General features: G+C 39.5%; 1 protein-coding gene across 10 annotated transcripts in view; it reads left to right on the top strand.

Moving 5' to 3' along the window:
• The first annotated feature begins 496 nt into the window (after positions 1-496).
• The window catches only part of LOC120562316 (protein MTSS 1-like), a 55,266-nt gene continuing 34,810 nt past the window's right edge, over positions 497-20,952 (top strand). For 9 of the 10 annotated variants that reach the window (XM_039805989.1, XM_039805994.1, XM_039805992.1 and 6 more), the window contains exons 1-3: positions 497-1,013; positions 2,804-2,865; positions 9,056-9,129. In XM_039805989.1, coding sequence (XP_039661923.1) covers positions 942-1,013; positions 2,804-2,865; positions 9,056-9,129 — 208 coding nt within the window. In that variant the 5' untranslated portion in view covers positions 497-941. Of the gene's footprint in view, positions 1,014-2,803; positions 2,866-9,055; positions 9,130-17,656; positions 17,716-20,952 lie in introns of those variants that run through there. The other variant, XM_039805991.1, reaches the window with a different exon arrangement.

The following is a 20,952-nucleotide window of genomic DNA, read 5'->3' as shown; positions in this document are numbered from 1 at the left end:
GCGCTTACCTCCCCTGCGCGCGTTCACTCACTAGTCTATGACTGCACCCAGAGTGATAGAGACTGCACCCATAGACCTCCTCTGCTGCATCTCCCATCATTATGGAATCAAGTCAAACAGAACAATACCGGAAGTATCACGGGTATTCCTTCAAAATAAAAATAACACGTCCGATGTTAAAAATGTTAAGTTTTACCTCGAGGTTTAAATGTTTTATTTATGTTGCATTTATATGATGTAGGCTACACTTAAACACAGTGTGTGATTATGAATAGTATAGCCCTTTCAAGGCATCTTGCTATGAGTACCTGTGTTACTAATTTGCCGAACGCTAATTTTAAATGTCCATTCCATTCCATTTTCATTCTACTTCTCTCTCCAGGGCGACTTAAAAACCATTAATCAGATATTTTATTTTGGTGTAAACTAAGTCACCGGAAATGCATTTTGATGCTTATTTCTAGTCTCGTTTTTTCTCTCTCTCTCTCTCTCAGTCAGTGTTGAGAAAGCAGTAGCTAGGAGTAACGAGTGAGTGTCGGCATTTAACGTTACCTGTCAAGATACGGAGTAACATTAGCAGCCTAACATTGGGATTATTTCTAGTTTCGACTAGAAAACTGCAATATATTATCTTCAAGGTCCAGCCATGAGTATAAACGGGGCGGCGTGGAGGGGAGAGGGGGGATTTAAATTTCTCTTTCGTCCCAACAACTTCTTTTGATTTGAAGTAAACCGTGCACCAGAGCAGAACCGACCTGTGTTTCTTTACATTTGACTGAGATAGAAGTTGTTCATCGATTACGGAACAGTAGAATCTTAACACACGGGTTTGTTCGTTTTTGTTCATACTTTTGGAGTATTTTGGTTTTCCTGGAGAGCGGAGGTGGCGAGCTGAAAGCGGCTCACCGAGTCGGGACTGACCACTGGAGTTGGTCCTGAAAATGGAGGGTGTTATCGAGAAGGAATGCAGCGCGCTCGGAGGACTCTTTCAAACTGTTATCGGAGACATGAAGGTAGCTAAGCCAAATGAACTTGCAACACATCTTCGTTAAGCGACGTCCAAAAACGTCTTCCCCTTCCCCAGCCAGTTAACTTCCCAAACATCAGTCTAACGTTATCAATATTAGCTAGGTCAACTATACAGGTAATTTGATGTTAGCCAGACAAACTTAGCGTTAGACTTCTGACCAGACCTTCTTATTGTATTCTTAGTATTAAAGCTAGCTAACGTTAGAAGTCGATAAACAAAATGGAGTAGAGCTGAGTAAATGTGAGATACTTTTCAATTGATGCTAGGTTAAATTGTATGGTATAGCTATCTGGTCTTGCTGTATATTAGGTTTATTTTTTGTGGTAACGTTAGCTAAGTTAGCCTATATTATTATATTTGACTGCACTCTTTTCAATTTCTTCCATTCTATTCTATTGGAAAAACAAATACATTTGTACGTCCATTTCTTCCAGTTTGAAGTGGATGCAGCAGCCAACAGTGCATAAAGGCTAAATATGGCAACCATGAGTCTCAAAACTAGGGCATCTTATTTTGATGTTATCTCTTACAGCTTGGTCGATGAGACAATTAGCAATTTCCCAGCTGTTGTACGTCTTGTCTGGAGGAATTCCGGGAATGTAGCTGTCAGGGTAAAAAAAATTACCCGCAGAGTCTGAAGGCTTTGACGTGTGTAGGTCAAATGGCCAGCCATCGCCTCTACTGGAGTCAGAAAGTTTGTTATGAATACTGCTCAGACACTCAGCACTTCTCAGCCTCCCATGTCTCACTTGACAGTTCATGGTTCCCCTGTATTTTATGACATCTGTGCTGCCAGAGAAGCCAGTGAAAATATCAAATGCCCTTTCTTTTAGAGCGCTACAGATGCTGAAACAATAAAGTGACAGCTCACTAAACCTAAGCTGTCAACAAGAAGAGTAAGAAATTATAAGAGAAATGCAGAGAAGGCTCATTTGCTATGGTGCAGGAGTGTTTGATATATGTTCTGAAGCAGGCAGAGCTGATGGTGGTGGCCACTACACAGAGAGAGAGAGAGAGAGAGAGAGAGAGAGAGAGAGAGAGAGAGAGAAGGAGAGGGGGACAGACAGTGAGAAGAGATAGGGATAAGCAACATGCAAATAGAGGGCAGAGGTCGAAAAGAACAAAAGCTATGTGAGGCAGATTGGGAGAGAGAAAGAAAGAGGTACTGTAGGTTGAGAGTTGAGTTGGTTGTTGGGTGTAATGTTTGACAGCATAACATGACATTCCTCAGACCCCTGACAGTAGTAGCACATCTGCAACAAACCTGTGCTCATGCGATATTCATCACATTATCTGGTGCTGTCCTAGCCTCCTCTTTTCAATGCATTAGGCCACCTGTTCTCTGTGATGGTTTTGATAGGCTATTTAACTATTTTCAGCCCAGGACCTGAATTAGATAAATTTAGAGTCCCATCAGGAACCAGTCTCATTATATCATGTATTGGTGCTCTCGTTGTGTGGGGATCTTTCTAAAAGAGGCCTGTGACCCATTTTGCAATGTTTTAACATGCAGGACATGACAGTATGTCTGTTCTCCCATTAGCAGATAACAAAAAAAATATATATATTTTTAAATAGGATCAAAATAAAAGCCAACTGTTGAAATTATATCAGAAAGCCTAAGCCTTGGTTAGTTCTGTTTAGCCCTCAGGTGAGGTGATTCATCAGTATGGCCTCATGTTGATTGAACTGTTATGTAACTGTGGGAGTATTGAAATCTGTTCTGATGATTGTGTCATTCATGTTTATGTCTCTTTTTTTCCCCCCCAACAGAGCAGCTATCCTATTTGGGAGGACTTTATCACCAAGGCCGGCAAACTGCAATCGCAGCTCAGGTGAGACCGTGCATATGTGCACATAAATACTAGGGGTGCACGATTCAGAAAATGTCATGATTCAATTTGATATCCATTTTCAGGCTCAAGATTTGATTCAAAATAGATTTTTGAGTCAAAAACGATTCTTCATTTTAAAAAAATGATTCACAGTATGTAAATGTAGTTACTTTTCCCATGTGATTGCAGTAGACATACAATTTAAAAATATAAATAAAATAAAATAAAAAAAATAAAATATTAATTGATTTTTGGAATTCTATGAATTGATTTTGAATCGGTAGAGCTTGAATCTCGATTCAAATGTGAATCGATTTTTTTTTGCACACCCCTAATAAATTCAACCCATTTGTTTCAGTGTGTAAAAGGAAACCTAAACTATTACGATTCTACTAATATTTGCATAATAGAAGTAAATTCAGCCAAATTTTATGCTAAATTTAGATGGAGACTTGACTATAGACAGCACAGATTGTATCGTTAAAACAAAATAGATTTTATAGAACTACCTACAACTTTTCCTGCCTAGGGAAATACCACTGTGCTTGTTGCATAACATCTCTGAAACCCCATGATGACCCCGTTATACACCAATAAATGTCTGATTTTGTGCTTTATATGGGCTTTTACATTAGATGTCAGTGTCAATTCCTTTCGAAAGAAGTTTTAAGTGGCCACGTGTTAGACTAATAAGCAATGACAATCCTAATCTCTTAACAATACTGTCCAGGGGTCATTATGTGTCCCTCTCCCACATTTAGTCTTCTTTAAGCCTGATTTAATTTGTATTTCTAATGTTGTACATTTCCACACCTCCTGCCAAAATTATTCCAAGTCTTCTGCGAACAATCAATGCCAATCCCAGTCACCCCTGCTAGTTGGTTTTAAGTGGCCACGTGTCAGCAGACAAACAACTGATGACAGCTGAAATAAAAGCTTATTGTCCAGCAAGTACTGTAAATATGGATGTCCTGTGGTCTAACTTATTCTTTGATTAACAATGCATGGCAGTTCTCTAGCCATTTAAGTGTCCACGTGTCCTGAGACAGACGAACAGTGACAGTTGTATAAAGGCTCAGGGACTTAACAATACTTTCCAGGGGCCACTCACTGTCCCATTCTTCTATTTTCTCAGTGTTAACACTGATTAATGGTAATATGTTATTCAAGTGTCTCCATCGTTCAGGGGTTAAATATGTGACCCTGCCATGCTAAAGCTCAGGGGAGTATTTGTGTCCTTGTTGCTAATGACGGGTTGTTTGGCAGTAGGATGTCTGTGTGTCTGGGCACCGGAGGCAATAATAAAAGAACAAATCTACCAGTAATTGTACTGGTGAAAAGGTGAGTTGAACCTGCAGTATGTTGATGTGTTTTTATATAGTATGTTAGTGGCAGCTTGATGATGGAGATGCTTGTGAAAAGTTTCCTTTTGTCCATTATAAAACAATATGTTATAATAAAGGATGATCACCGTTAGGGCTGCACAATATATTGTTTTTTTATCGTTCTCGCAATATCAACTGGCGCAATATACACATCGTAAAAGGCTGCGACATATCGCGATAGACACTTAGAGATTTTTTGTGTTAGTTGAAAGAAAATATCAGTAGAAAATTACACTTTAAAAAGATACTGTCATTCTTTTTTTAGTGGTGCCTTTTATATTCAATTCAATGTTAAATTTGTTCAATAAAATAATGTTGGAAATATTTCCTTTCGTTTGTTTTAAATTCAACAAGCAATTTGTTGTATTTTAGCAGAATACTGAAAGCAGCAGAACTGAGTACACTTTAATATCTGTTTATTTATCGCAAGAAAGATCATAATCGCAATATTCAACAACCTTATCGCATATTTTCCTCCTATCGTGCAGCCCTAATCACTTTCCCATACTTTGACCAATTTGTTTTACGGCATTACTTACTTTCCTGCTCTATCAGAATTAGTCAAATGCTGCGCCCAGAAAAGATCAGTTCCTTCTTTATCAATCAATCAATTTTATTTGTCACATGAAAAACGTACGAGATGCACAATTACAGTGAAATGTAATCCCATTCACTTTACAGGATGAGTTGAGTGTCATTCATGGGAAGAAAACCATGTTTTGGTATTTTAGACTAGCTTTTGACCGATTGAGCTTGGCTCACGCCCTGCTCCAGGCGGCAGTGGTTGTGGCATGTGGCTGGCTGTAACGATGCCCTTGCTGCTGTAGCACTAATAAGAGTGCTATCTTGGCTTGCTTGTGGTGACCTAAAAGTAAGTCTTTTTCTGTCTGCTTTAAAGCCTGTCTCCAGCCACTAAAACTTTGGCCAACTAGCCCCTCTGACTACAGCATGACCCCCCACCCAAGGACCTCTATAATCTGCTTGAGGACTGGGACACACACACACACACACACACACACACACACACACACACACACACACACACACACACACACACACACACACACACACACACACACACAAAACACACACCTTCCCTCTTTGGCCTGGATAAGTTACTAGCCAGCTGTGGTAGCGGGATATGTCTGTGTGTGTAATGACGTCCTAAGGCAGACTACTCTGTAATTTAGACCCTCTGCTCCCCTCTCACAAAGCAACTAGGAAATCAACCAATTACAGTGTTGGGCCTGTTCTGTCATTTTTTTGGTCCAAATATGGTGTTTTTTTCTGCCCATTCTGGTTTTAAGCAGCAAACACACACACACACACACACACACACACACACACACACACACACACACACACACACACACACACACACACACACACACACACACACACACATGCATGCACACAGAACAGCTTTGAAGAAAGAGGGCAGGGTGGAATATAGGCTAGCTGATTTCTAATCACAGTCCTTTCAGTGTTTGGTCTTTTTTGGTGGGTCATGGTTGATGCAGCTGTGTCAGAGCTAGGCGTATACATAGGCCTTCCTCCTGCTCAGAAGTTAATTTTGTGAAGAAACAGACCACCTCAAAACTTCAAATTCAGCTTAAGAACTCTATGGTTTATAAAAACGTATTTGGGCTCAAGAAGGAGCCCTAAAATGTTTAGATGGTAGATGGACAAGTACATTGATAGATGGATGGGTAGATCAACAGACACATACAGTATAAACATACATACACCTATAAAAATCTATTAATGCACACTCAAAGCACTATCTCTGTGCTAAGTCTTGGTATGTTGTGTCAAACAGGAGGAGTTAAACACAACCTATTTACTAAGATTCAGATTTACTACAGTCACATTCCAGTTTCTGTTGAACTAAGAATAGATGGGGGCAGCAGTGCTGAATGTATCATTGTCAGAAAGAGCACTGTGCTATACTACGCCAGGGTCTATGGGGAGTTTAGATTGGCTTGGCCAAGGCCTCGCGGAATAGATATGTTAAAGTCGTTTGTCTTGACTCCAGGACAGGGGCGTTTGCAGATTTTAGTGCCAATGGTAGCAGTCAGGTCATTGTTAGAGCACTGTGCAGAGCCGAAGGCTTGTAGCAGCAATGCTTTTTTTAAATCTTTTATTCTTACAGCCACAGAAGTCTAGAGGCTTTTTGGCTGACTGTCAGAGCTGGTATTAAAACCTAATTATTCTGCCTTTAGTGCGACTAAGTATTCATTTATTTGTTGAGAGGTTACCTAATTTCACTGTCGATTGAGCCAAAAAAGTTTTTCAATGCTGCCTATTCCGCAATTCGCTGTCAAATGTAAAGCCATGGTTTTTCCCTCTAATGTTGACGACCTTTCCAAGGTTTCCATCGAAAGTGTAGTGAACCAGTTTAATAGTTTGGCATTTCTCTTGTAAAAGCATGGAACAGATTAGAGCGGATGATCGTGGCTTGTAATTGTAAACTACTGCACATTGTACTTAAGAGGGCTGGGGCCACTAATACTAAAAGTAGGCTTCTGTTGAAACCACTTCCCACACAAACCTGTTTTGGATTAATAAATTAAACCTGACTGAACAAGACTGCTGCTAGTGCATGTAAAATATAATCCACACAGCAAAATAGTGTATAGTATAAATTAGTGGAGACATATCAGTTGGAGGTTGCTCTGGTGGCCGCACTGGACTTTAAATAGAATGGAATCTGTGTGTGCCTACGCATATGTTTCTTTTTCCATTTGCAGGACACACCCTTGGATCTTCTGGTCAGCTCTATAACAACACAGCACTTATTAGCCAATATTATATTATGTTTTTGAGTGATCAAGGAAGTGACTGTTCCATCATTGACTGAATGCTAAGACTTGGCTGCCACTTGAATGTAGAAGAATATGTAGGCCTCAGTGAAGTTTTGGATCAGGGTTGTTTATCAGTTGATCAGTGTTCTGTTTTCCCTTTCTGTCAAGCTTGTCGTGGGCCCCTCCGAGATGTTAACTGTAACTCCATTAAGCAAGTAAACGACTTTAACAGTCTTGAGACAGTTGAGAAAAGACTCTGTGGTTAGAACTGGTCCCGGGTTGGAACCCCAGGGTGCTCCAGTTTCCTCCCAACCCTAAAGACATGCATTAAAGGACTACTCCACCGATTTTAGCATTGCACTTATATAATATTGTTGTCACACTCACAATGGACAGTTTCTAAAAAAGCATAAAAATTGATGCAGCAGAACCAGAGATATCATCTTTTCTATTCCACGCATTCGTCTTTATTGTCAAAACGTGGCACCCACATGATCCACATTGCCTCTCCACTGCCGACAGTTTGATCGGAGATGTGGGTGTGTAATGCTAGTAGCGGCTAATGTAGCCCTGAGCCGCTAGCATCAAGCAGAGATGAGGAGGGGGCTACAGAGGTCAGGTTAACTCACTTTTTCTTACTCCACACCCCCAGATTATTTTTCAACATGTAGTGTTCATCCCTAACTGATGTTGCCTCGACGCCTCACATAGGCAGTAGTACTTCCCAAGATCTGTAAACAGACTTTGATGTGTACAACCGATACACTTCACTCCACCTCAGAAGGCCATTTATCAGAGCACTCCTGCCATTGCCTTATATGTGTCTTTGGATACACAGGGAAAAACCTAGTCAGTAAACCTGTTGTTGGAATATTAAGGATTAAAAACATGTTTGTTACATCTGCAAGTCAAAGTTGACACTCGCCAGCAACCTGTATTCAGCTGTTGTTTTGCCCAATGCTACCTGTCTGGACTGTTGTGTTATAATGTTTTTCTCTTGGCCCTTGGAAGATAACCGGTGTTTATAAATGAAGGTTCTCAAGGTTAGAACAAACGTGCTTTTTTGGCTGAGCGTGCCTGGGGAAATTTCCAGACAATTGTTTCTTTTTTTAGCATGCATGACTGATAGGTAGTCTTGTCTCTGTTGAGGAGAACAGATATCACATAGGCCTACATGCACGAGCACACACATACACACACCAAGAGCGTCATCTCCATACCTGTGATCTTAATCACGAGAGGCCTGTTGTTTCTGAAGTAGACACGACAGTATTTGCCAGTTAAGGTTGTCTTGTCTCTGTTGAGGAGATCATGTATCACATACATGCATTTGTTCACACGTACATACTCCCACCAAGAGCGTCATCTCCATACCTGTGATCTTAATCGTAAGAGGCCTGTTGTTTCTGAAGTAGAATAGTCAGTATTTATATTTTAGAGCTGAACAGGGTAGATCCCACATGGACACCTGTAAGTGCAGCAAATTCGGCTCAAGAGCTGCTCTGCTGAGCCGGACAGATTCCAGCGCTCTATAAAGTAATCACATAGACATTCCTCACACAGCAGGGCACGTTTAAGTTCTAACTCACTCCCACTCTCACAGTACATACGGACACTACCATATACTGTATATTTACATTTTCTAAAATGATCAGGGTTAATATAAATTTCATAATCTAAGATTTAGCACATATATGCACAAAAGATGGGTTTTTATTTCTTTATCTTTCAGAGCAAAACAAGATCTGATATTTTCTTCACCTGATCACTTTATGTGTTTACCTGCCAACACTTGTATATAATTGCTACAGTTGATCAGCCACCTGTGTTCATGAAACCTTTGACTGATTCAAACCAATGCTTCTTCCATCATTCTTGCACTGGGATTTTCTCCTTTTTTGTGTACATTTTTATTTATTTTTTATAAACAATATGATTTTTTGTTGTTGTTACATCAGTAAAGTGTGATCCTAAACCTCTGTCTTCCTTTTTTTCTCCCAGGGCGACGGTGGTTGCTGTGGCGGCTTTCCTGGATGCCTTTCAAAAAGTGGCCGACCTGGCCACCAACTCACGAGGTAGGAACATGTACACGGATTCATAGGCTTGAGTGTAGGAACAGTGGTCTTCTACGGCAAAATACAGAGTCAGTGCCATGTCATTTTCTATCTTTATGGACACTGTGTAGCACAGTGCTGCCGGGGCAAATCAGTTAACTCATTGTTTAACAGTATGTTGTATGTGTGTCTGGGCACCTACGTGTCAGTATGTTCGTCTGTGTAGCCCTGCTGTGCGAGTCCAGTCTTTCACCCCACTGTGCTGAGAAGTTCTGTGGGTTGTTTGCTTTATCGTATGGGTAGTAAATCCCTCACTATGCTGTTTGAAGCTCTGCTGCTGGCTTTGTCTTCAACCTCTACCCCCCCTTTCTGTTACTTTCCCCAAACCACCCACAGGCACTCCACCTCTGCTAATACATCTTATATACTATTAATCTGATCTAGATGGACAAATTATCAGGAGATCGATCAGATCTTTCATCTGTTTTTATTCTCTCTACATACTGTATCTTAGGTTAGCAGTGTCGCATAACACCCTTATCATATTTGTGCTCTGTTGCTCAGCCTTGGCTGTACACCTGAGCTAGAGCACAGGGGCAAGCGTGGATAATGTGTTATAATGCACTGTTGGCTGACACACTGCCATCTGTATCACAGATAGATAACCAGTCCACATGATAATCGTACCATGGTATTATAATGAGTCTTGATTACCTGGATTACAGAACATATTTTTCATTAAGACTGTATCTTTACACATTCCTAAAATGTTCATATAAACCCTATACCTCAGATTGGTGAGGCACACTGTAAGGGCACCACATTTGTTTTCTACCACTTATGCCGGGAAGTTTTTTATTTTGCTTATCATACTTTGCCAGAGCTTATGAGTGCTTTGACAACATATTATACAAATGGCTTTTAATATGTATATTGTTATCTTCTTATCTGTATTATTCTTTATCTCTAATTATGGAATTTAAAATCCTCTTAAGACTAGTTCAGGGCTTCAGCTTAACTTATTTTTCGCAGTAGCTCAAATATCTGGAAAATACTGATTTAGGCTACTGTTTTAATGAAAACTCATAATAGATCTAACAGTAGTCCTATCTCGAACACACACACACACACACACACACACACACACACACACACACACACACACACACCTTGTCTGCCTAATGGTTGTCTTAGGGTTATTTGATGTTTCCATTACATAGTGATTAGAGACTTTTTGAATTGGGCATGTTCCAGAGAGCTCTGATAGCTTCTTTAATGACCAACAGGTGTTGTGTTGGAGAAAGAGGAACATTAATATTAAGTAAAGATGTCATCTTTGTTTTCATCTTGTTTGTTAAGTTTGGATGTACTGAGCTAATTCAAAGGCCTCTGAACAGTTGCTAGAAGGCAGGAGATTGAGTCTGAAAGAACGTTTTTCTCATTACCTCTAAAGTTAACTAAATTATTATTATGGAAAGTATTGTTAAAAATACTAGCACTATGGTATTTGTGGTTTCTGGTAGCTCAGAGGCATGAACAATTGGATATAATTTTAGGTCAGCCCCAAGCAACACTCCTGTTTGTGAAGGAAAAAGATTTTTAAAAACTTGATCTCTGGAGTATACTTTACTGTGGACTCATTTGTCACCAAACCAAACTGCTCTGTATCTACTGTATGATCTACAAAACAGTTATGCACATGTAATAAACCTCTAGGCGTGCCCGGGGTAGCTCAGGTCTACACAGGTATGGATATCAGCTCACTGTATTGTTCACCTACAAAGCAGAACAGCAAGGTATATTTTCTAAAGACATCACTGTGTGTGTGTGTGTGTGTGTGTGTGTGTGTGTGTGTGTGTGTGTGTGTGTGTGTGTGTGTGTGTGTGTGTGTGTGTGTGTGTGCTTGTGCTTGTGCTTGTGCTTGCTACAGTAGCTTTGATGTTAAAAAGAATCTGCATGGTTTTGTATCTAGATCTGATATAGTACAAACTGACACACACCATTTTCTGTTTGCTCATCATGATTAGCCAGAGGCTGCTGAGGCCCCATTATACATAGATAATAATAATAAATTGAATTTATATAGCGCTTTTCATGGACTCAAAGTCGCTTAATGACTTCTTAACCTCCATCCTTTATCTATCTCCATCTTCTTGCTTCTTGTCCTCCTGTGTGTATCCAAATCTTAACCTGCTTACTACAGACATCACCATGGTAACAGCATGGAAATCGGGTGTTTGCGAATCCAACGTGTGCATGAGTGTTAAGGGGGCTAACGTCAAACACTTTTCTTCTCCCTACCACCACACCGTAGAGACTGCAAACTGTTCTATAGTAATAATAATAATAATAATAATAATAATAATAATAATAATAATAATAAAGGTGCACAAACATAAAGGTTGCCAGAGATTTGACAGTGCACGTGTTAAATGTTGATTAGTCTCTTAATCAGGAGATCAAGGTTTTCGGCCGCCTTTGTACCGTTGTATAGCCTTGCAGATATTGGCAGCGATGGTAGCTCATAAAAAATCAAGGGTTGATCACTAGACTCTGCAGACTTTGATATGTGACAGCAGTTATGTTTATAAGTGTTTAGATGAAAGTTACTCTGGGACTCTTTTATCAGTGTTATCACTGAAGCAAGATGATCAGAAGATTGAAAGACACAATAACAGTAGGCTGTGAGGCTTTTCAAAACTTGAACCATGGACTGCAATGTTCGAATGTGCATCATTTTAAAATATTGATGTGTAAAATGTGCATACCAAACATTTAATAGTTGTTTTTTTTAAACACTTCCATTTAAAGACCAGTACATTTCCAGTTCCCAATGTAGATAAAACCTGGACCTGATTAACGGATGATTATGGATTAAACATTCTTTTGCAGTTATGACATAGGTAACCCCAAGCAAGACATGAATTTGACACATCTGTCTTTATACCCACAGTACAAGATGTTTTCACTCCAGTCCTTGGAATACATTTCCAGTGCCAATTGAATATAAGTGACTTTTTTCCATTTGTAGTGCATGCTGTTACAGTATTAGAATTGTAAGGCTTTTGCTAAAGAACAAAGTCTAACAAAGAAGGTTATCCAAAAACTCCCCACATGAATCTCCCAGTATGTTGAAACACCAGTAGTGATCTGTTTCCCTCAGTAGCGTCATAGGTTGAATATGTGAAAGGTTCAGGTTCCTTAAACAACTCTTCCATAATACCTCAATGATTGCATTAGGGTTCAGGCTATTAAGAGACACTAAAGTAACAGGAAAAAAACACCTTATTCACAGCTTCTGACCTTTTGCTGAGAATTTCCATTGAATTTATAAATCTCTTAGATTGCAACAGCTATGGCCTATTTACAACTTTTTTAACATCTTCCTAGCAAGAATAATTAGTTCCACTGTTCTCAAATTATAATTTAGTACACACAGTGTCATTATCAGTGTTGACAGGCTGTTGGAGTTGCTCTCTTATGCCTGCTCAGCAGCTGTATAAGTCATATTCAAACATGTCCTTGTTACATCCTTGATATTGTTGATAAGCTACCTAATGCATTGGACCTAATAAACTGGGCAAAATCCGTTCTCTCTTTTCACTCCTCCACCTCATATTTGCAAATGATCCAAATACACCACAACATAATCATCTTAAATTAATGCAAGGGGCTTTTGATTAAAATATGCCTGATGATTTATGGTGAGAACCTTGTGTCAGCAATGTAGCTGTAGTTTCATGCAAAGCAGCCTGGGGTTGTGAAACAATCTTCCATTAAACATCAGTAAATGCTCATTGCATGAGCTAATCACTGTGGCGTAGTAAAAACCTTCGACGTGAGTTTTGGAAATGGTCCAGTGAAAGTTTGTAGCTTCATATAATCGTTAGCTGTAGCATTCTGTTTGTGTAACTGATTTATGAAAACCAGATGTGTTCATAAAGATAAAACCCTTTAAATCAGGAATGCTGTGCCAGTTTTTGCATTACATGGACCAGGTTGAGGATACCCAGTTAGATTATAGTTGGGGTTAGAAAAGAAATGAGGATTAAGATGCAAGATTTATTGCGTATTACCAAAATAAACTCACAATGAGTGCATATGCTTCTTTTCATTGTCAAGAATTGTAAAGGTAAAGCAGCTTACTAGTTAACACAGTTGAGTGAAATACAATAACTGGAATGCTAAGTGGAGAAAGTCTGAATGAAAGAAAGAAAGACTTAAGTCTTTTTTTTTTTCTCTGTTGTGCTCTGTTATCCAGAGTGTATTGGAACTGACAGACACAGCAAAGACTAGATCTGCTTGCTTAGGTAGCACACGTATGAATACGTACAGTATGTATATACACAACTGCAAATAAACAGAGAGCTATGCACTCATAATCATGGATGATCACACACCTCTACACATTTAAATGTGTTCATTCAAAGACATGTACATTCATAGCCACACAGACAGGGGATTAGCCGAAACCACCTGTTTCGCTGTTGTGGTCTGTTGTGGTCTGTTCGGATTTGGACTTTCTTCATGCTCAAAGGGCTCCCTTTGCTTTGTTGTCCCAGTCTGATAAAGTACATTAAAGTGTGCTTTGGCATCTACCCACATCTGCACGTTTCTAGTTGCATTTCAGCTGCGTTTTGAACTTCTGTGCTATGTGTCTGCATAGTTTTTATTCTTTATAATTTTATAAGTTTATTCTTATAAGTTTATTCTTATAATGTCAGGGTTTACTGTACATTTTCATATTCAATTTCCCTCAACATGAAACTGCCCTTTTCCTGATCTTCTTAGTCATATCCCTGTGGAAATGTATTCATCCAGTTGTTTGCTTTGTGCCTTTCGCTTTTGTCTTTGCAGCTCTGTTTGTTTTTGCCGTAGGTGCTGAGTATGGACAGCTTAGCGTTGGCTGCTCCATGTATTTTCAAAATGGATCAGACACCTTTTTCAGTAATGTCTAAAACACTGGTTGTCTCGCTTTTTCTGTCAATATTTTCTCAAGGCACTGTATGTGTTGTATGTATGTGTAATAATGTATGTGGAACAAATCGATTATCATTTTGGTTGAAAAAGGGTATTAGAAAGAGAAAGCCTTTTTTAGTTTGCTTAGCGTGCGTGTTACTGTGTCATATTAACAAAGATTTTTCCCAAACTAACTTTTTTGTTTACCCATTTTTACGTGTTCAAAGTTGTCTAGCCTGTAGCAATTCCTGTACAGAAGATTAGGCTACATCCTTGTTTTTGTTTTTTATTTAGTTTGTTTGATGTCTTCACACGAACCCTCTCACTCATTAACTGAAGAACTGAATTTAAGAATAGATTTTTTTTTTCTTCTCTAATTTTATTCTCGTCTGTCACATTTTTACCTTCTCTTGCTCCGCTCTTATTCTGTCTCCTTTTCCACTCTCTTCTCTCTCTTTCTATGGGCCACTTTTCCTCTTTGTCCCTGTATCTTTCTCACAGTTCTATCTATTTTCTAACCTTGAACCCTGCCCACAAAGGTGAAAACATTACATAAGATATGTACACATGTATCCATCTACTGTTGGCACAAGTGCACAACAGGGCACTCGCATCACGCGCCCGCAGAGTTGCTTCTGCCTAAAGCAGTGTGACAGTGTTTGCTCTAAAAGGTTTTATGGTTCTATTTGAACTAAAGTAATGTGATTTAAAAAAAGAAAACGTTAATGATTAAACATGTTTTGGGTCTGACTTCATAGAAGTACTCGGACATCAGGCCACATGGAACAATGTCCAGGAGGCTGAAAAATAAGTTGTTACCAAGAGGTGTCTGTGAATTTGCTGAAAGGAAAAATGTGATGCTTCAGGCAATAGGGCAAGGCATCTTAAGTTCTCACCATTCAATTAGCTTTCAATTGAAGGTGCTATGATTTGATCACAAAAGTATTCTTGCTCCGGATGTGCATGGCCACCCTACATAGGGTTTGATTCTAAAATGGAAACCGTTTCAAGTGATGCATTTACATTTATGTTTTACATTTTATAAACAGAATCTGAGCGTATCCATAACAATATCTGTAGTCATGGTGCACACAAAAGCACTTGTTTAAATAGGTTAAGCAATCTTGGTTACATAAATGTAGTTAAATGAGCATAATGGCTCACATTGACTCGCATCACATTCTGTCAATAATCTCCTTAACTCCTTACCACCTTCCCCAAAATGGGACTTCACTGCAGTAGGCTATATAAAAGTAGCCACCCGTGGAGAGCCCTCTAAATTCCAATCAAGTCGGGGGTTTTTTGCATCAGTGCTCAGTAGTTTAAGAGAGTATCATGATGTTTCTAAGATCTAATTCTTTTTTCCACCCCTAATAGGTAAGTAAGCAGATTAGAAAACATTTGAAGATGGGTCAGTTAAATCCAGTTACAGGGTACAGCTTTACGTAGAAGACAAGTATATGCTACATAACCGGCACTCTAAAGTACACCTGCTTTCTTTGCAAGGTATTATACCATGCAAGTCATTCTTAAGAATTAATTTTACAGGCAAAACCAAAAATAATTGCAAAAAGCAAGACTGATTGGTATTTCGTGATTTTCATTTCGGCTGAGATAAAACCAGGCAGTCTGAACCACATTTTCTCCCTCTAAAAAACTTGAAACTGCACTAGTCATTGGTGACAAATGAGACAAAGCCCAATTGAATTTGGGAAGATAGAGAGAGATAAAGAGCTATCAGACACCGAAGAACAGAGAAGGCCAAAGTATAATCCTTTCTCTTGTTTCATCAAGTGTCATTTTGTTTTCCATGTAGATCCCCTTTTTCTCTCTGTTTTGTATCAAATTATGCTTTTGTCATAGTTTCCTTCTGCATATAATGGGTTGGTGTATGTGTCTGTTTCTGTGTGCCTGAATTGGAGTCTTTTTTAGCGTGCATGCATGTTCGTATAGCAGTGCTACCTCTTTGTGGTATTCCATTCACTAAGTGAGTGTGAGAGTGACAGAGTGGGTAAGTAGTGTTTTTTTTTTTTCCGACTCAGCCGTGGTGAAACAGCTGATGGCAACCAGGCTATACAGGGATATGAGGTCATTCCATACAACAGACCAGACAAGGAGAGCATATGTTAAAAATAACACAGTAATGCAATTTAGACCCTTTCTAAGAATTGCATACTGTTGGACTAAAAACAGACATGACTTGTTTACAGTATATTCCCAAAGGCTGTTAACTTTGATAAAGTTGAAGGCCATTATTATCTAAGGTTACTAGACTATGGTATGTTAGTGGTAGGCTCAGACATCCCTTTCTTGGACAGTCTCACTAGGGTTTCCATAGAGCAAGTTTGACCAGTTTTGAGATGTAATTAGATGGCGTGTTTGAGGCTTCCATTGGCCCATCTTTAAATCCCAGAGTCTGACCTTGAAAACCACTGCGTGAGGAAAACACTACCAGGAGTTGAGTTGTTCTTGCTTATTGCATGTTCAAAAACACATTCACACACACAACACAAATTTCTCACACCACCCATAGCAAAATTTGTTCAGTCATAAAAATAACCAAGCCGGGGTCACATGATGGTTAGCAGCTGTCAGGCCACTGTGTGTGTGTGTGTGTGTGTGTGTGTGTGTGTGTGTGTGTGTGTGTGTGTGTGTGTGTGTGTGTGTGTGTGTGTGTGTGTGTGTGTGTGTGTGTGTGTGTGTGTGTGTGTGTGTGTGTGTGTGTGTGTGTGTGTGTGTGTGTGTGTGTGTGTGTGTGTGTATAAATTAATACCAGTGGCTCTGTCAGCAGCTCTAGTGTTGAGTCTGTTTGGACACGTCTGACTCTGTCGAGATGAAATAGACACCTGCCACAGAGCTAGCATGTAGAAGCCTGTTTGGACCTAATAGGATTATTAAGTTGTACAAACATGTTTTTAGAGCCGATAATTACTTGAATCCTCCAGTCACCCATCCAATAATCGTTTTCAGCAAGAGTAATAAATCATAAAGCGATCATTACATCACATTTAAACCGCTCCATATCGCTAGAATTAGGTATACTTGGTCAGATATTGTTTTCTTGTTTTAAGCAGTTTGCTTTAAAAAAAGAAATTGTGTTTTTCTTTTTTTTTTGTGCCAAAGATGAAAAAATAAATAATTCTTTCAACAATTAGCTGTTTTAGCTCCTCAATAAGTGCTAAGGGGCTAAATAGGCTAAAATACCTAAGACTTCTATGTACAGTAATAGCCCACAGCCCACTGTGTGGTGAAAATGAATATTCCTTAACATGTATTGTCAAATAATCTGTTTTCTCTACGTTTACAAGTCAGTCATTTTATTTTTGTGACATAGATGTCTACGGTAGTATTGTTGTTAATCCTTAATGAATACGATAAGCCAGTTCTTACACACATCCTGTCGGTTTTGGAAATAGGCTTGCTATTGCTGTCATTATTGCAGTCATGTTGTCATTATTATAATACTTGCTGTTATCCAGCTATACTTCTTTATTACCCCAGTGTCTGTCCCTCTTACCTCGCACCTGATTTTTAATTCACATTTATTACAGACCGACAGTTGCAGCCACCTTTTTCACTTGGGCCAGTGGTGAAAAACAAAACATCAACCAAACATAAACCTGACTGGAAGAAGCCCAGTATGTCTGAGTAAGCTGCAGCCTTTATGAAACTGTAATGAGTTGTCTCAGCAGACATGGAGAGGCGAAAGATGGAGGTTATGGAATTGAGTTGTGCGTTGAAGTATTTGGTGTGATGCTAATTCCCAGATCTACAGTATGAAGTGAGCTATAATTTTCTCACAATCAATGTGTGATGGTGTATACTGCGAATGAAGTTAGGGGTGTTCTAATGAATCCAGTAAATAATCCAGTGCTGATTTTACCATACTGGTACACTACTTTGCCAACTTATCTCATTGCTCCATATTTTCCAGCTTGCTTCTAGTTGTGACAAAGTAGCTGTGCTACATCTTTTTGACCTCTATACAGCCTAGCTTCAGCCAATTGTAATACCTCTCCCATCAACATCAATGCCGCCCCTCCTTATGGAATAGCTTAGTTCCACTGAGGCCCGTGTGTGCCTACAATGAGTTCAGCCCCCGAAAATAACTTCCAATTTAGAGTTGTGTATGTACTTCATTTTAAACTATGCACAGTGTATTTCTAATGTGTTTCCAGAAAAAAGACAAACTCCACAATAGCAGATTACATACATGTTTTATAAATTGTTGTTCATGCTGTGTTACTGTGTGTTTAGCAGATATTCAGGGTAAGTGGGGGCTGTAAAGCTTTACCTTCTGCTATTTCCAGTCATCTGGTAATGCACTTGGTGCCTCTGCTAATGCAGGGTAGAAGCTGTCACAACTGTTATCTGTTTTCTATGCCTGTCACTATTACAGGCATAGATAACATATTCACATATTATCACTCTCTTTAACTTTTCAGTCTCGGTATTCGATGCTTTGAGAATTATTAAAAACAGGGTTACAGCGCCGGCATGCATGGCAGACATTGTGGTTAATGCGGTTCATTAGGCGTGGATATGAAACATTTAGATCCAAAGTCTAAATGGGAGATAGAAGGGGTAAATAATTAGTGTGTATATATAACATAGATACTGTAGATCTCTGTAATGTTTGGGTCTGAGGGGAGTGAAAAATCAAGTGTGCCCATCGTCATGTGGTGTGCAGGGATTTGAGCTTGTGGCTGCATGTGTGTACATACAGGCAAGAACATGCTACACATATTCTTGTGCGACTGTGTGCATGGTTGTTTCTCAGTGAGGCCTCTGTTCCCCCTCTCTCATCCCCTTTTACTGAGTGGCGCTTGGCCATATAATTACTGTGAACTAGCGCACATCCAGCCTATTTTAGTTAAAGTAAAGAAGTGATCCTGTCTGAAATAAGTGGGCACGTTTCCTTTTGAGCTGCTCACAGTAACTCTTAATAATCCAGCAAGTTCTACCTGAATGCAGATGTACTTTTACTTGACCGGCTCCAAGACAAAAGTATAATTGTCTGTTAAACCTATCATAGACCCATTGGCTTTCTAAACCAAACTTGGAATGCACTGAATTTATGATTTTGGTGGAACAGACTTCAGTCTGTATTTGTGCTCATTTCTCTAAGCAGGCTCTGTGTGCTCTGCCATGGACAGACCCCCATACAGCTCCACAAAAAGAATCAAGCCTGTTCCTCTTTGCCCCTCTCAGTTCATGGCTTGGCCTCTGTTACAGAGCAGCTTTAGATCCTGAACTAACCCACTGTCTCAATGCAGCCTCTGACAGGGCTCTGTCCTCTTTTCCAGTTTCAGTCCAAGACCAGCCTGGCCCTGTACATTTCCTGTCCTCTGTCCAGCCCAAACCTAGATCCCATACCCTGGACGCGCTCTGTGCCTCTCAATCCACCCTCTGTTGTCTTCTGTTCACCCTGACCCCATACTGGGAATCTTACAGAACACTGGAACCAGCAATTAAATCAGTTAATGGGTCAAATACATGAAGTCACGTATAGACTTACAGACTAATTCAGGCTTGCACACCCTTGTGTGCACATGCACAAAACATACACAGCATGATTCAATCATATAGACTAATTGATCTCTGCCTTTCTCAGACTAACATTCCTGATGCTGATTTAGTGCTGGTCTTTCTTTCTGTTGTTTGAGAATGTATGGGTCGAACTCTTTTGTCACGTCTCATGGTAGACTCACTTGCCTCGCCATTTAGCTTGCACTATAAAACGCATTAATAGAGAAAATACAAGGAAGTCTCTTTGAAAAATGTAGCTGCAACCATCTGCTTTAATACAAACATCTGCCCATTAACTTTGCAGATTCAGAGTCGGGCTAAGTTAAGGGACACAAATGTGGGAGTGTATGTTTTTCTGTGTATGTGTAGAGTAGAGTAGAACAGGAGAGAAGGCCAAACACCGTTTGGGTATGTTTGACCCAGAAAAGAATCAGAGAATCCTCTGTGAACTTGACTATGTGTGCATGCAACATGTGTCCCACACAAGTGTTTCTGGGTTTCTGGCTGTTTGTTTTGCTCTTTAGTTTAAACATAAACCCGGTTAGACCAGTGAGCTTCGGGTTTAGAACACCTGACATGCAAAGCCAAATTTGAAACACATTTGCTTGGCAAATGAACTTCAGACGAATGACTTTCTGAGGTGGTTTGATTGGCAGTTATTAAGAAAGTTGACAAATTGATACTCCTTTCTGGTGGAAAAAATGTGCATTAAAGGACTTGTCTTCTATTTAATTTTTGTTGGCCTCTGTTGTTTCATGAGAAACTAAAGCTAGGTTTATGGTAGAGCTGGGCAATATATTGATATAATATCGATATCGTGATATGAAACTAGATATCGTCTTAGATTTTGGATATCGTAATATTGTAATATGGCATAAGTGGTGTCTTTTCCTGGTTTTAAAGGCTGCATTACAGTAAAGTGATATAATGTTCTGAACTTACCGGACTGTTGTAACTGTTCTATTATTTGCCTTTACCCACTTAGTCATTAAATCCACATTACTGATGATTATTTATCAAAAATCTCATATATTTGTTCTCATATTTTGTGAAAGCACCAATAGTCAACCCTACAATATCGTTGCGGTATTGATATTGAGGTATTTGGTCAAAAATATCGTTATATTTGATTTTCTCCATATCTCCCAGCCCTAGTTTATGGTTGCCGTGGTGTTCCCGGCGCAAGATGCGCGAGCCATAAAATGGCAACACCGCGTTTGTCGTTTCCAGCGCAAAGGCTCTTCAAGTTGTCGCTGGTTGTGCACCTCTGAATTTTTGTAACTCGGTGCACGCTGTGCTTTACGTTTCAACACGGTCAACTGGGAAGACTGGCCGAGCAGGTTCACCTCTGCAAAC

Source organism: Perca fluviatilis, chromosome 7, assembly GCF_010015445.1.
Source record: "Perca fluviatilis chromosome 7, GENO_Pfluv_1.0, whole genome shotgun sequence".
In the NCBI taxonomy this organism is placed as follows: Eukaryota; Metazoa; Chordata; class Actinopteri; order Perciformes; family Percidae; genus Perca; species Perca fluviatilis.
Note: the sequence above shows the minus strand (reverse complement) of the source record. Positions and strands in the feature narration are given on the sequence as shown.